Genomic DNA, 12,511 nt, shown 5'->3' on the forward strand with positions numbered 1-12,511 from the left:
CATTACTATATGAATGAAATCTAAAATTTGATTGGTGCAGCTATTAATACAATGGACTAAAAGCAAAAGCATAAATTACTTGTAAGAAGAACTAATAATGAAGATGCATAAAAAATAAATTTAATTTTAATAACTTCAATATAAAACAACTCACCCAATTCTCCATAAGAAGATTAATAAGAACAAATTATCCCAAAACATTAGTCGCCACTTTTAAGTGACATGAACCTTTTTATTATTCCCCAATATATCTATAGGTGAGCCCTAATAGGCCTACCTTCCAAAATCTAAGCTTTGAAAACTCACAAAATCTATCAGCTCAATATATTGAGTATTCATAACTGCGCACTAAATTTTGTGTGTCCCCACTTTAAGCCGCAGCTTAAGATAAAAAGGAAAATATTTTTCTTGGCTCTTGGGACTCTACAAAATGCTCCACTAACTCTGGTCAGGTCCACAAATTTGCAATGCCAGCTTCGGCAAATCCTTAACCCAGCTAAACCCGTAACCCCACATATATAAACCCTAAGCTGAGTGGAAAAATAGAGTGTTGCAGAACATCATCAGGAGGGTTTAACAGATGCAAGGAGGGCTATGAACAAAAATGATAAAAACCTGCAGTAGTTTACTCTGAGTTTGCACGCAATACAGGGAAAAATGCAGGACAGTAGAATGTACAATCACCTTCATCATGCCATGAATCCCATGGCATTATATTATACTGCCCCATCTTCTTCAACATTTTTTACTGAGGAGAGGTTAGCAGAGGATGTACGCTTTTTGCACTCATTGTGGCACCTGGGCCCCCCACCGGATCGAACTCTTGGGATGTATATTCCCCCTGCTAATGAAGAGGAGGAAAGCTCATCTTTCTATGAGGACGAGGACGCATCAGCTGAATCAGATTCAGAATCAGATTCTGAATCCATGCAGGAGAGGAAGAAGCAGCGCAGAGAGAAGAACCAGGGAGAAACTTCGGACTGGCAGACAGGTGAACCTCTCTCTGAAACCCTAGATTACCCTGAGGTAGATAATGATGACAATTGGAATCCCTATCCATGGGAAGACGAAAAGAAGAGCGCTCCAGCTGAATGGACTACGCAGAAGTCTGAGGGGTTACTTTTGTCCGAGGAGGAAGAACGACAATTGGCCCAGCTGAGACTGCAGAACAGAGCTACTCGAGCTTGTAAGGACTTCTTGAGCAAAGGTCCCGACAGCGAGGACGACACGGAAGATGATGATGATGATAAAGATTCTGACTGTGCGCCGTCCGGTGCTCATGCCAGGGAAGTCTCCGCGGAGGAGTTTTTTGACAAGCTGTTTGTTCGGGATGAAGAGCTGAGGAAGTTCTATGAGCAGAATTGCAATTGTGGGAGCTTTGAGTGCCTGGTTTGTGCTGCCGTTGGTGCCAAGGCGGGGAAGAAGTTTCCAGATTGCGTGAGTCTCATTCAGCATGCTATGAAGATTATGAAAACGAAGAAGTTGGCGGCACATCGCGGCTATGGCCGTTCCATCTGCACAATGTTGGGATGGAATTCTGACCGATTGCCGAGCATAGCAAAGCCTAATAGTTTAATGGTTCCCCGGGGATGCATTCCTCCTCCAGACGAAGTTAAGGTCTATAATTTCATATGTTTCTTACTTTCAGTTATATAATTGAATGGTTTTATGTTGTGTATTTTGTTTCAGAAAATTAAATTTTGAATTTTTGATTGAAACACCGGATCGCCTATAAAGCTTACGTCTTAGTGGTCACCCGGCTCAGATCTTGTTTTTTCTATCAACAGAGGTTAGACATATCTTAAAGGAATGGAGCTGAGTTAATTTAGGATCCTTTTGAGTTAATAATGTCACCCGGCTCAGGTCATGTTTTTTCTATCAACAAAGGTTAGACATATCTTAAAGGAATGGAGCTGAGTTAATTTAGGATCCTTTTGAGTTAATAATGCTTGTGAGCTATTTGGGATTCCTTTGGAGGGAAATGTTTCCATAGGATATGAAATTTTCATCTAGCTCCCACTTATTATTTCAATTTTTTCCAAATTTACTACTTACTATTTTTGGTTTACGGAAGTTAAGGTGATATAGAGGCGGTTGTGTTGCCATATAGAATTATTTATTATTTGAAACGTTTTAAGTTCTGTATTAGAATTTATAACAGTGTTATAATACGCGACAATTTGAAAAAACCCTGAACTATATGAATTTAAGGCTTTCAAACTAGTTTCATGCACCCTTCAATGTACAATATATGAAGACACAATTAGTTAATTACATAGAAGCTACTTATATTGCATACATAATTATACATCAATCGCACGAGTATAAAAGCAGATTTTAGCTAAAGTCAACAATATTTTTGCACATATAAATATTGTCAAGTCTTTAAGGTGTGCAAAACTCATAAATTATGATGATAATGAGGGCATTAAAAAATTTCACAGAGCCATGAGCTATGGTAGAAAAGAGCTTTTCTTCTTAGCCCAACAATACTAATACTAGCACTATGTAGAATCATGTGATTCTATCTCAAACAATTTTGCAATTGCTGCAATAACCTGAACAGCATTACTTAGGATAGGTTTTTACTGAGTGTCACAATCTGTTTTCTTATAAACCGAATAAATCGGTATTCTTGTTGTCACCTGGATTTTGTCAAAATTTCTGAAGTTGAAAATATTTCCTTTTGTTGAGTAAATTAGAATAGAGGAATTTAAACAGTTATATTTCTTTTGTGGAGAGTAGGAATTTAAAAACATCAGTTACTAATTTAATTAAAAGACTCTAATTAAGAGAATCTTCAGACCAGTATCTGACAGCATTGATGGTCATTTTCCTATATTTTACAAATCTAAATGGCATGCCTGTGGTGATTTATATTCCTATTGGCGGGAAGGACGCTGGGAGTGATTTCTCTAGGAAGGACACAAATTGTTAGATGGTTCCTTGGGAGATTCTTGTATTTGCACTTGCAGCATGCTGGCTAAGGAGGTTGTTTTATTGGCACTACATCTGTGCACCTGTACACCCTGTTCATTATGATTGCAATTACTACCTCTCCATCCCTTGTTCCCTCCAAGCTTTTCACTTGGAAAGGAAAAGGAGTGGTTTACATCATGGAGGGGGAGACGGGTGAGCAGGGGCTGGTGATCGAGGCAGAGGAGCGGAGTGTGTGGGAGGTGCTCACGGATTATGAAAGGTTCACAGAGTTCATTCCAAGCTGGGTAGGAATTTTGAGTAAAGTCAAACAAGGCAGGGAGGAAGGGAGAGTACGACTGAGGCAGTCTTGTCAATGCATACCAAATGGTAAAGGCCTCAATTTTATGATACGCGTGTGATGACTGTAGACTGTATAGCATACCAAATGCACCGATATTTTCATCTCCCATAGCTCAATGTTAACGGAGAGGTCTGAGCTTCCAAGGTAATCCTCAGATTTTTATTTTATTTACTGTGTAAGACATTTTTTCATGGATTCGATGTGAGATAGGTTGGAAATTGTGTGAGCTAGAACTTTTGTTCCCTTTTTTGGCCTTCCCTCATCTATTCTACAGAGGACTTTGCATCAAATTATATTGAAATTATCTACACAATCAAGATCTTTACATGGGCTAGATTTTCAGGGATCAAAGATCGTTTGCTGCCCTTCAAGAGTCCTTTGAAGCCTTATCAAGACGAGGTTCCAAACACATTTTTGGTCCGATTTTTAGATACAGCTTGTACATTTTTTTTGGGGTGTTAGCTAAGTAGAGTGGTTTGTTCTTTGGAGCTTATTAATTTTGAAGTACTGTCTAAGGGCTTATTGTTGATCTTTTTAGCTCCCTTGAAGGGATCCCTTGTAGGAGGGCCATTATCCAATTTAGAGCCTGATTTGAACCATCTTGGATTATGTTCTAAAACTATAAGCAACATACAATGATTCTATATATGCTTGAATCCCACAAGGCTGGACTGGTCTCTCTTTTGTCAGTTAGTTTTAACTTCTAGATATCATTCAGACAGCTGATGTTTCACCAAAATCAAGAGATGTCCACTTAATTGTTGGCTTCTGTTCTTAGGCTTGTTCTGTACTTTGTTAATCATATTCAGTTTATACTTTATAACTATCCACTTGTTCTTTTTGTTGTGCTATTGGAGTGAAACTCCGATGTTGTTTTTATTTGATTTTGAGGCAGAGATTTAAACATAATGGTTAATCATTTGTGATCTTGTTGCTGTCTAAATACATGTATTTGAAGATTGGAGAATATTATAGCCCAAGCCATTTGGTGATTGGTTCAGTTATCTGGTTTTCTATATTCAGGATTGATTTAGAGCCTGACAAGGTTGTTGAATTTATATGGTGTAATAATTTCTTTCAAGACATTTAACATTTTTTAGCATCTACATTATGAATTAATCTCATTTAGAGAAGCTCCATCCACAAGTTATATTGTTAAATTGTTACCTATAAGGTTGCTTCTGTTATTTTGATACGTTTTTCTGACTTTAGTGCATTCTCGACACTATTTTGCAGCACAATTTGATCTCTTTGTTTTGCTTGTTTAGATTTACTTGATGCTGGGTTGGGTATATCTCATGTTAGGAAAGATCTTGGGGAAGTTTATCAACTTTGTGGTAGGGTGGTAAAGGACTCCTACAATATTCTCGCCCTTTTGTGTTCTTGAGCAGATTCTGGAGCCTAGAACATCTTGGTATTTTGGTAACTGATTTATGGTCTCTGTGGCTTATGAAGTTCATAAACCTTGGTAAATTGTTATTTTGAATTAGAACTTGTTTTTTAATTTTCTTCCTTCATATGTATATATATCTTTTGAATTTAATGGATGTTATAATAATTGACTTGTCAATGACCTTGGCTCTTGTAGACTTTCTGCATTTTATGGAGATTGCTGATGTGGCACTTGTTTTGTGGGTGCAGTCTCTACATTGAGAAAATTAGAGTATAAATGTAATTTGATTATTGGGATGTTAGTTGGGGAAAAGTTGGAAAAATAAGGAACTGTTCTTCATCCATCTAACATGGCTATAAAAGCTTTACATTTCTTTGTTATTAAAACGAGATTTGAGGATTTGTGAGTAACACCTCTAGTGGCATTAGGGAGTAGCGCAGCGAGCAGGGTCAAGGTCAAGGGAGATGCCTCTTGTGGGGTTTCCCTAGTCGGACGGAGGGGAAGCACTCCTTATGGGGTTCAAGAGCAGTATTCTCGGCATGCTCCCATTTGCAATATAAGATGAGGTTAATGGGTGGAGTCCTTGCCATAGTAGACCAAATAAAAAGTCTCATTGTTTTCCAATGTACTTGTTTTAGCCAAGTCTTCATCTTTGGGAATTGGTGGGTCCAGCGAGTCCAGCAAACTTGGTTAATTGTACTTGATTTGCTAAGTACTTGGGTAACAAGTACTCTAGATTCATTTAGTGTTAATTGCCTGAAGAGTCATTGTGTAACATACAAATTTTCCCAATGTTAAAAATAGATGATTTTTACCTGAGGTCAAGTCCTTAGTAATTACCCTATACTATAAATGTATAAAACAGTTTTGTGCCCTAGAATTTATAATCGTTAAATGATCACATAGACGAAAAGAGTATGATTCTGTAATGTCCCTATTTTTGGAGGAGTTAATTATTAACTTAATAAAGCGATATATTTTATAAAGTCATTAAATAAAACAATCTTCTAGAGGTTGCTGGAAGAAGCGGAGAAAAAATTAAAAAGGAGGCCAACCTATCGAGAAAAAAATAATAAATAGGCATTGAGGGCTCATTGCCTATCATCGAGATTTATTAGTTCTTTTTGCTGATGTGCGTTGTGGAGCCTAGGGTTTCTACAAGTAGTCACAATTGGCCATTGAGAACAAAAACTCTCAATTGGTACGCAATTTTGAGGGTGTGAAAGATCACTTGAATTATTGCAGCTGTGGGAAGGATATTTCAGTCCTTTCACTTGTGCTTAATTGCTAGTTTGGAGTTTCAAGTGGAGTTGCACTTTCACCATATCATCTTAAGCAGTCAGTCTCCAGTATCTGACCAATCCAGGTTCTCATTTCAGTTTGTAGTTGTAATAAGTTCTCAATTGTATACAGCCAGTTAGGGTTGTCTGTAATGTGCTAGGTCATAATGTTTCAGTGCTGAAAATTGACATATCATTTGTAAAAACATTTGGTTTTCATTGAATGAATACATTGGCACTATTATTTCCTTATTTCAACAATATACTTTAGCCGTGTATTAAATTTAGGGTTTTGTTTAGTGGCCTATTGGAAAGGGTCATTACAGATTCTACATTAGGCAAGATTATCATGATAAATGCTACAACTAAAGTAATGTATTCTAACTCATGTATAAAAAGATTTGAAAATCATATTCTCAACATTTATAATCATTTGAATAAAAATGACAATTCTAATCTAAGCCATTTATATAATTGAGAAGCAACTAGAAATGAAATCTATGCTGATAATAAGTAGGGGCTAGATAAGAAATCAGATTTCATACATGTAATTGTAATATTTGCTGTTGCGTTGATCAAGCCTCGACCTTTGGAGAAGAGGAGAAGCATTGACTTAGGCTTAACCTACCAACCATGGACCTTATATAATCCCCACACAATCTTTAAACAAGAAAGGCCCTCCCTATCCCGAGTTAGGCTTGGCACACTACAGTCCAGCCATCCGAGCTTATCGGTGTTTACAGTGTCCGCTCAGCTATAGGGAAGCATGCTTGTATAGCTGGCACCACTGACATCTTGTGATCAAAATAGGCAAGCATGCCTCTAATCAACCTTGGCCAAGGATTTAGATGGGCATCAAATACCCGATCACCATTGCTCGACTTAACAATAGAGTAAAATTTGACAATCATGATCTGACTTGATTTTTAATAACCATTTTAAAAATTTAATGTTCATGTATGGAAGTTTTGATTGTGTTGTTTCTTTCCTTTGGAGTAGTACTCCCTTTCCACCATCATTGGCTTCACTAGCCTTGGGTGAGTCCTTGGAGACTATCACATATTGAGATCTTATTGCATGTTTCCTTTGAACAATTTTCACAACTGGTATATAGCGAGTACTAGCATGTATATCAGTATATCACGATTTGAAATCAGATTTTGCTACAAAACTCTTGTAAAGAAAGTAATTTGATTACAGAAGAAGAAATGTATGAGATCCCCTACATATCGAGCCTCAAAGATATACTTAATATCATGCTTGATAGAGGTGTTTCTAATGCAGCCGAAAACAGATTCTATTAGCCATTACGCTAAAATGGGAAACTTAGAATGGAGGGAAATTCATAACTTGAGCAAAATATGTCAATGGTCGATTTGAAATTGGCTTTGTATGATACCACCACCATAAGGTTCTAACGGCTCGATTGCTGGGGAAATATGTGAGATACAAAATCGAAAAGAATAGAAGTTAATTTGCAGTGTTAGCTGGTTTGATGTTATGCACACAATAGAATACCATCTTTATTCATCCACAACTACGGGGTCTTGTAGCTCCTGACTCGGTACTACGATGTCAGTTCCAAGATAAACAATTTTTAAATGATCATCGGTTTTTAAAAGGTCATCAATTTGAAAGATGGGCGCCAACTTGAGATGGCCGCCTCTCAATAAGAGGAATTATGAAGTTCATATTTTTCCATGGTTTCTCATCTAAAAACATTATATATATATATAATTTTAAATATAATGTATCATCATGTATTTTATTATATCTATGATCGTACCTATATGTATACGTACATCTATATACGTGTGTGATTTAGAGAATACATATGATTTATTTCTATCATATTCCCTCTGTATACACACACACACACATATATATATATATATATATATACATATATTAATAAGTATGATTATAGATATCATCAGTGTATGATTATAGATATCATCAGTGTATCATGGTGACATCATATATTTATATATATACATTTTAATAATAACTTGTAATGATAACATTGTCGGTGTCTCAGAACAACAGAGAGGTAATTGTTCTAAATAAGACATTTAGATGTTCACTGATTTTAAATGTTTGACCAAGTAGCTCATTGATTTGTCCAATGGTGTACTTTATTGTGAAGTTGCTAAATCCTTGATCAAGGTAGTTAGAGGTCATACCTAGTGATCAGATGATAGACTAGGATAGTGCTCCATTCCTTGAATACCATTTAGCAATGCTTTCTCCCCTTCGTCTGCTCTTGCAACCACTGTGCAACATTTCCACAATAATAGCAAGTTCCTCCATTTAAATCAAACGTTAGAATATATTGATTGATAAATGTAACAACGACTAACAACCATTATCAATAAACAGGTAAACATGATAAACAGTTAACCAATTTCTAATACACAAGATTATAACAAACCAATTTCACATGAAATAAACAGTTAAAAATAACTTCCCTTTTTACATGATCATGACATTTGATAGTTTTAACTAATCATCACAATGACTATAAACTTATTATAATTAGGTCAATTTTGGGATGTAACATACGCTCAACCTTATGTTTTCATTGTCCTTGATGAATTTTTTTACAAATAAAATTAAGAAAAAGTACTTATGTAATCACATAATGTTTTAATCACAACAAGAAAAAAATGTTTATGCCTTGATCTTGGAGAAAAGATGGGGAAATTTTTGGAAAATCTCATCAGTCTTCTTAAGTAGTGTTTTGTTCAGCATACTGGTCCCACTGGACCTTGCATTGGGTTATGTCTCGATTTCTTAAGTGGAGCTTACACATCTTGAGTATTCTGAGTGGTTCTATTTCCACCAACCCTGGGTTTCGTACTTGTAAAGGATTCCAATCAATTATATGTTTATGATGAGTGATATATTTCTTAAGATATGACACATGGAAGACATTATGCATCCTGGCAAGGGTTGGCGGTAGTGCGATTCTATAAGCTACTGGGTTTACAACCTCTAGCACCTCGAAGGGTCGCACATATCTTGGGGCCAATTTCGCATTCTTTCTGAACTTAATGGTACTCTTTTGGGGTTTAACCTTTAATAGGACCTTTTCTCCCACTGAGAATTATCTAGGTATTCTTTTTGCATCTGCATAACTTTTCTGTCTATCATTTGCTTTGTTCAACTCTGATGGATCTGAGTTACTTGTTCTTCCATCTCCTTTAGTATTTTTGGCCCAATGATAATTATGTCTTCAACATGATTCCAACTTACAGGGGCTCTGCATTTATGACCATATAGGGCCTCAAAGGGTGCCCTCTTAATAGCGGATTGATAGGAGTTATTATAAGCAAATTCTACTAAGGGTAGATACATCTCCCATTAGTATTGTCGATCCATGCAATAAACTCTCAGAAGGCCCTCAAAAACTTGGTTAACTCTTTCTGTTTGGCCATTGCTTTCTGGATGATAAGCAGAACTAATATTTAGTTTGGTTCCCAAGGTGAAGAATAATGTTTGCCAAAATTTGAATGTTATCCTTGCATCCCTATTAGATATAATCTTTTCTGGAATTTCTTGGAGTCTGAAAATTTCTTGCACAAACTTGTGAGCAATTTCTGATGCTCTATCGGTCAAATTACCGAGTATGAAGTGAGCTACTTTGGTTAATCTGTCTACTACTACTAGGATGTTGTTGTGTCTATTCTAGGTCATGGGTAACCCTTGTATGAAATCCATAGTGAATATTTGCCATTTCCATTCAGGTACCTCATTTGTGTGTAGGAGGCTAGCTGGTTAGTGATGCTCCGCCTTGACTCTTTGACAGTCTTGTACCCAACCGCATAATTTGTTATTTTTCCTTTCATATCCTTCCAAAAATACAATGGTTTTATATCTGCCATCATCTTGGTCACTCCAGGGTGTCTAGAATAGGGAATTGTGTGAAATTCTTCTAAAATCATTCTTCGGATTTCTGGAACTTTGGGTATGTACATCTTGCCTCTGTATCTCAATAACCTATCCCCTTCCAATTTGTAATCTTTATACCTGGGATCCTGTGGGTCTCTGAGAAGTGCGTGGCTGATCTCAGTATAGAATTCATCTTCTGTTAGATGTTGCAGTACTTGATCCTTTAATCTGATATTTATGATCGCTATAGTGGAGATATGCCTTTGCCGGCTTAAGGCATCTGCTACCTTATTCTCCTTGTCCTTAATGTAGCTAATTTCAAAATCATAATCTGCTAGAAATTCCAACCATCTCCTTTGTCTGGCATTACCGTTGGTTGAGCGAAAATTTACTTGACGTCGTGGTGATCTGATCGAAGTTCAAAAGGATAATGTCTCCACATTTGGAGGGCATGCACAATGGTGACTAATTCTAAATCATTTGGGGCGTAATTTTATTTGTAATTTTTTAGCTTCCTCGACTCATATACAACAATTTGATCCTCTCGCATCACTACACCTCCTAACCCTTCCCCAGATGCATCAGTTATAACCACAAATTCCTTTTAGGGATCCGGTACTAAGTATTGGTGCAGTAGTTAACTTCTCCCCCATGTACTCAAAGGTTGTTTGACATTTTTCAGTCCAAATGAATTTCTTTGCTTTTCTTTGAAGCGAGGTGATAGGGTAGGCTATCCTAGAAAAATCTTTAACAAACTTTCTATAAAATCCTGACAGACCCATGAAACTCTTGACCTTTGTCACATTCCTAGGTATAGGCCATTCTATGATTGCTTTAATCTTTGTTGGGCCTACGACTATACCTTGAGCTGATATAATGTGTCCTAAGCACTGGATCTCCATTTGATAAAAAGCACACTAGACAACTTCCCATATAGTTTATGTTCTTGTAACCTCTGTAGAACCATCTCTAAATGCTCTTGATGTTCTCTTTCGTTTTGTGAGTAGATTAGAATGTCATCGATAAAGATCAATACAAATTTACCCAAACAGTCTTGAAAAATGCTATTCATCAAGTTTATGAAGGCTTCTAGAGCATTGGTTAGCCCAAAGGCTAGTACAGTAAATTCATAATGTGCATTTCTAGTTCTGAACGCAGTCTTGTGAATGTCTTCATCTTTGATGCAGAGCTGATGATATCCTGACCTTAGGTCAAATTTTGAGAATGCAGTAACACCTTTCATCTGATCAAATAGATCATCAATTCTAGGAAGCGGGTACCGGTTCTTAATGGTGACCTTGTTAAGCATCTTATAATCTATGCATGGTCTCATAGTTCCATCCTTTTTCCTGACAAACAACACAGGGGCTCCCTAGGGTGAGACATTGGGTCAAATAAGTTTCTTATCTAGCATATCTTGCAACTGTATTTGCAATTCCATCAACTCTGTGGTGGTCATTCAATAAGGAGCTTAGGATATAGGTTTTGCCACAGGTACCAAGTCTATAGTAAAATCAAACACTTTAGATGGGGGTAGTCCTGAAAGTTCCTCTAGAAACACATCCTGAAATTTCTTGAGATATGGATACTTATCCTCAAATGATTTTTCTTATTTTCCCCTTATTTCTCCATCTTCTAGATCATTTTTGTTCTTTCTTGAGTCCTCAATCTTAATTGCAAAAATCTCACATCCTTTTCTTCTACATATTTTGAGTTGCATGGCAAATATCTGGCATAGCTTGATTTTTTGCAAAACTCCCTTGATACTTACAAGATTGCCTGGATCATCCAAACATTCTACTGTCTTGGTGAGACAATCAACCTTGGCCTTGTGTTTGCTAAGCCAGTGGATGCTTATGATGATGTCATAGGACCCAAGAGGTGCTACATATAGATTCAATTTTGTAGAGAAATTTGGAAAGTCATCCCGAGCCTCAAACAAACATTGCTCTACCTTAGCCCTTGATTGGTTTGCATACTGAACTGTCCATGGTTTTGCCATGTAACTGGACCTCTTTGAAAATTTACTTAACAACTCTAGGGATATAAAACACTCTGAGGCTCCGGTATCTATTAATATAGAAATAGGGTTTTCGTAAATCTTACTCGGAGTTTCAATTGGACCTAGCTATTGTTCTTTCTGCTAGTTGTACACTACTGCATGAATCCTCTGCTGATAAACAGGCTTTGGTGTTCAACTTACCAGGGGATTTCTTGGCGTAGTGATCCCCACCACAATTGTAACATCCCGCTAGTGGTCCTTTCTTTACATTTCCTTTAGTATTCCTGTTTGCATTGGAATTACCTTTGAATTCTTTATTACCGTTTCCTCTCGGCTTTGGTTTATTGGGTTTGAAGTTCCTAAATTGTTTTTTTGTAGGATCCTGAATTTGCTCCCTCTGAGTTCCAATTAGTTTTTTTTTTATTATCCTAGATAGAAACATCTCTTTTTACTTTATCTTCCTGACGAATAACTTTTTCTAGGGCTTCTTCCATGCTTCAAGGATTAAGAACATCTGCTACTCCTCCGATCCTATTATTTAATCCCATGATAAACTTTCTAACTTTTAAGTTCTTGTCTTGCTGATACAGAGGTATGTATTTCAACAAGCGAGTGAATTTTTCCCAGTATTTGTGTCTAGACATCTTGTCTAAGGTTTTGGAAGT

General features: G+C 36.7%; 1 protein-coding gene across 2 annotated transcripts in view; it reads left to right on the top strand.

The window, feature by feature from the left end:
* The first annotated feature begins 546 nt into the window (after nucleotides 1-546).
* The window catches only part of LOC149549201 (uncharacterized), a 30,259-nt gene continuing 18,294 nt past the window's right edge, over nucleotides 547-12,511 (top strand). Inside the window, exon 1 of one of the 2 annotated variants that reach the window (XM_089792622.1) lies at nucleotides 547-1,617. In XM_089792622.1, coding sequence (XP_089648748.1) covers nucleotides 658-1,617 — 960 coding nt within the window. In that variant the 5' untranslated portion in view covers nucleotides 547-657. The remainder of the gene's footprint in view (nucleotides 1,618-12,511) is intronic. The other variant, XM_089792623.1, reaches the window with a different exon arrangement.

Source organism: Cupressus sempervirens, chromosome 7 (genome assembly GCF_028749045.1).
Source record: "Cupressus sempervirens isolate cs-2001-9-10 chromosome 7, ASM2874904v1, whole genome shotgun sequence".
Taxonomy (NCBI): Eukaryota; Viridiplantae; Streptophyta; class Pinopsida; order Cupressales; family Cupressaceae; genus Cupressus; species Cupressus sempervirens.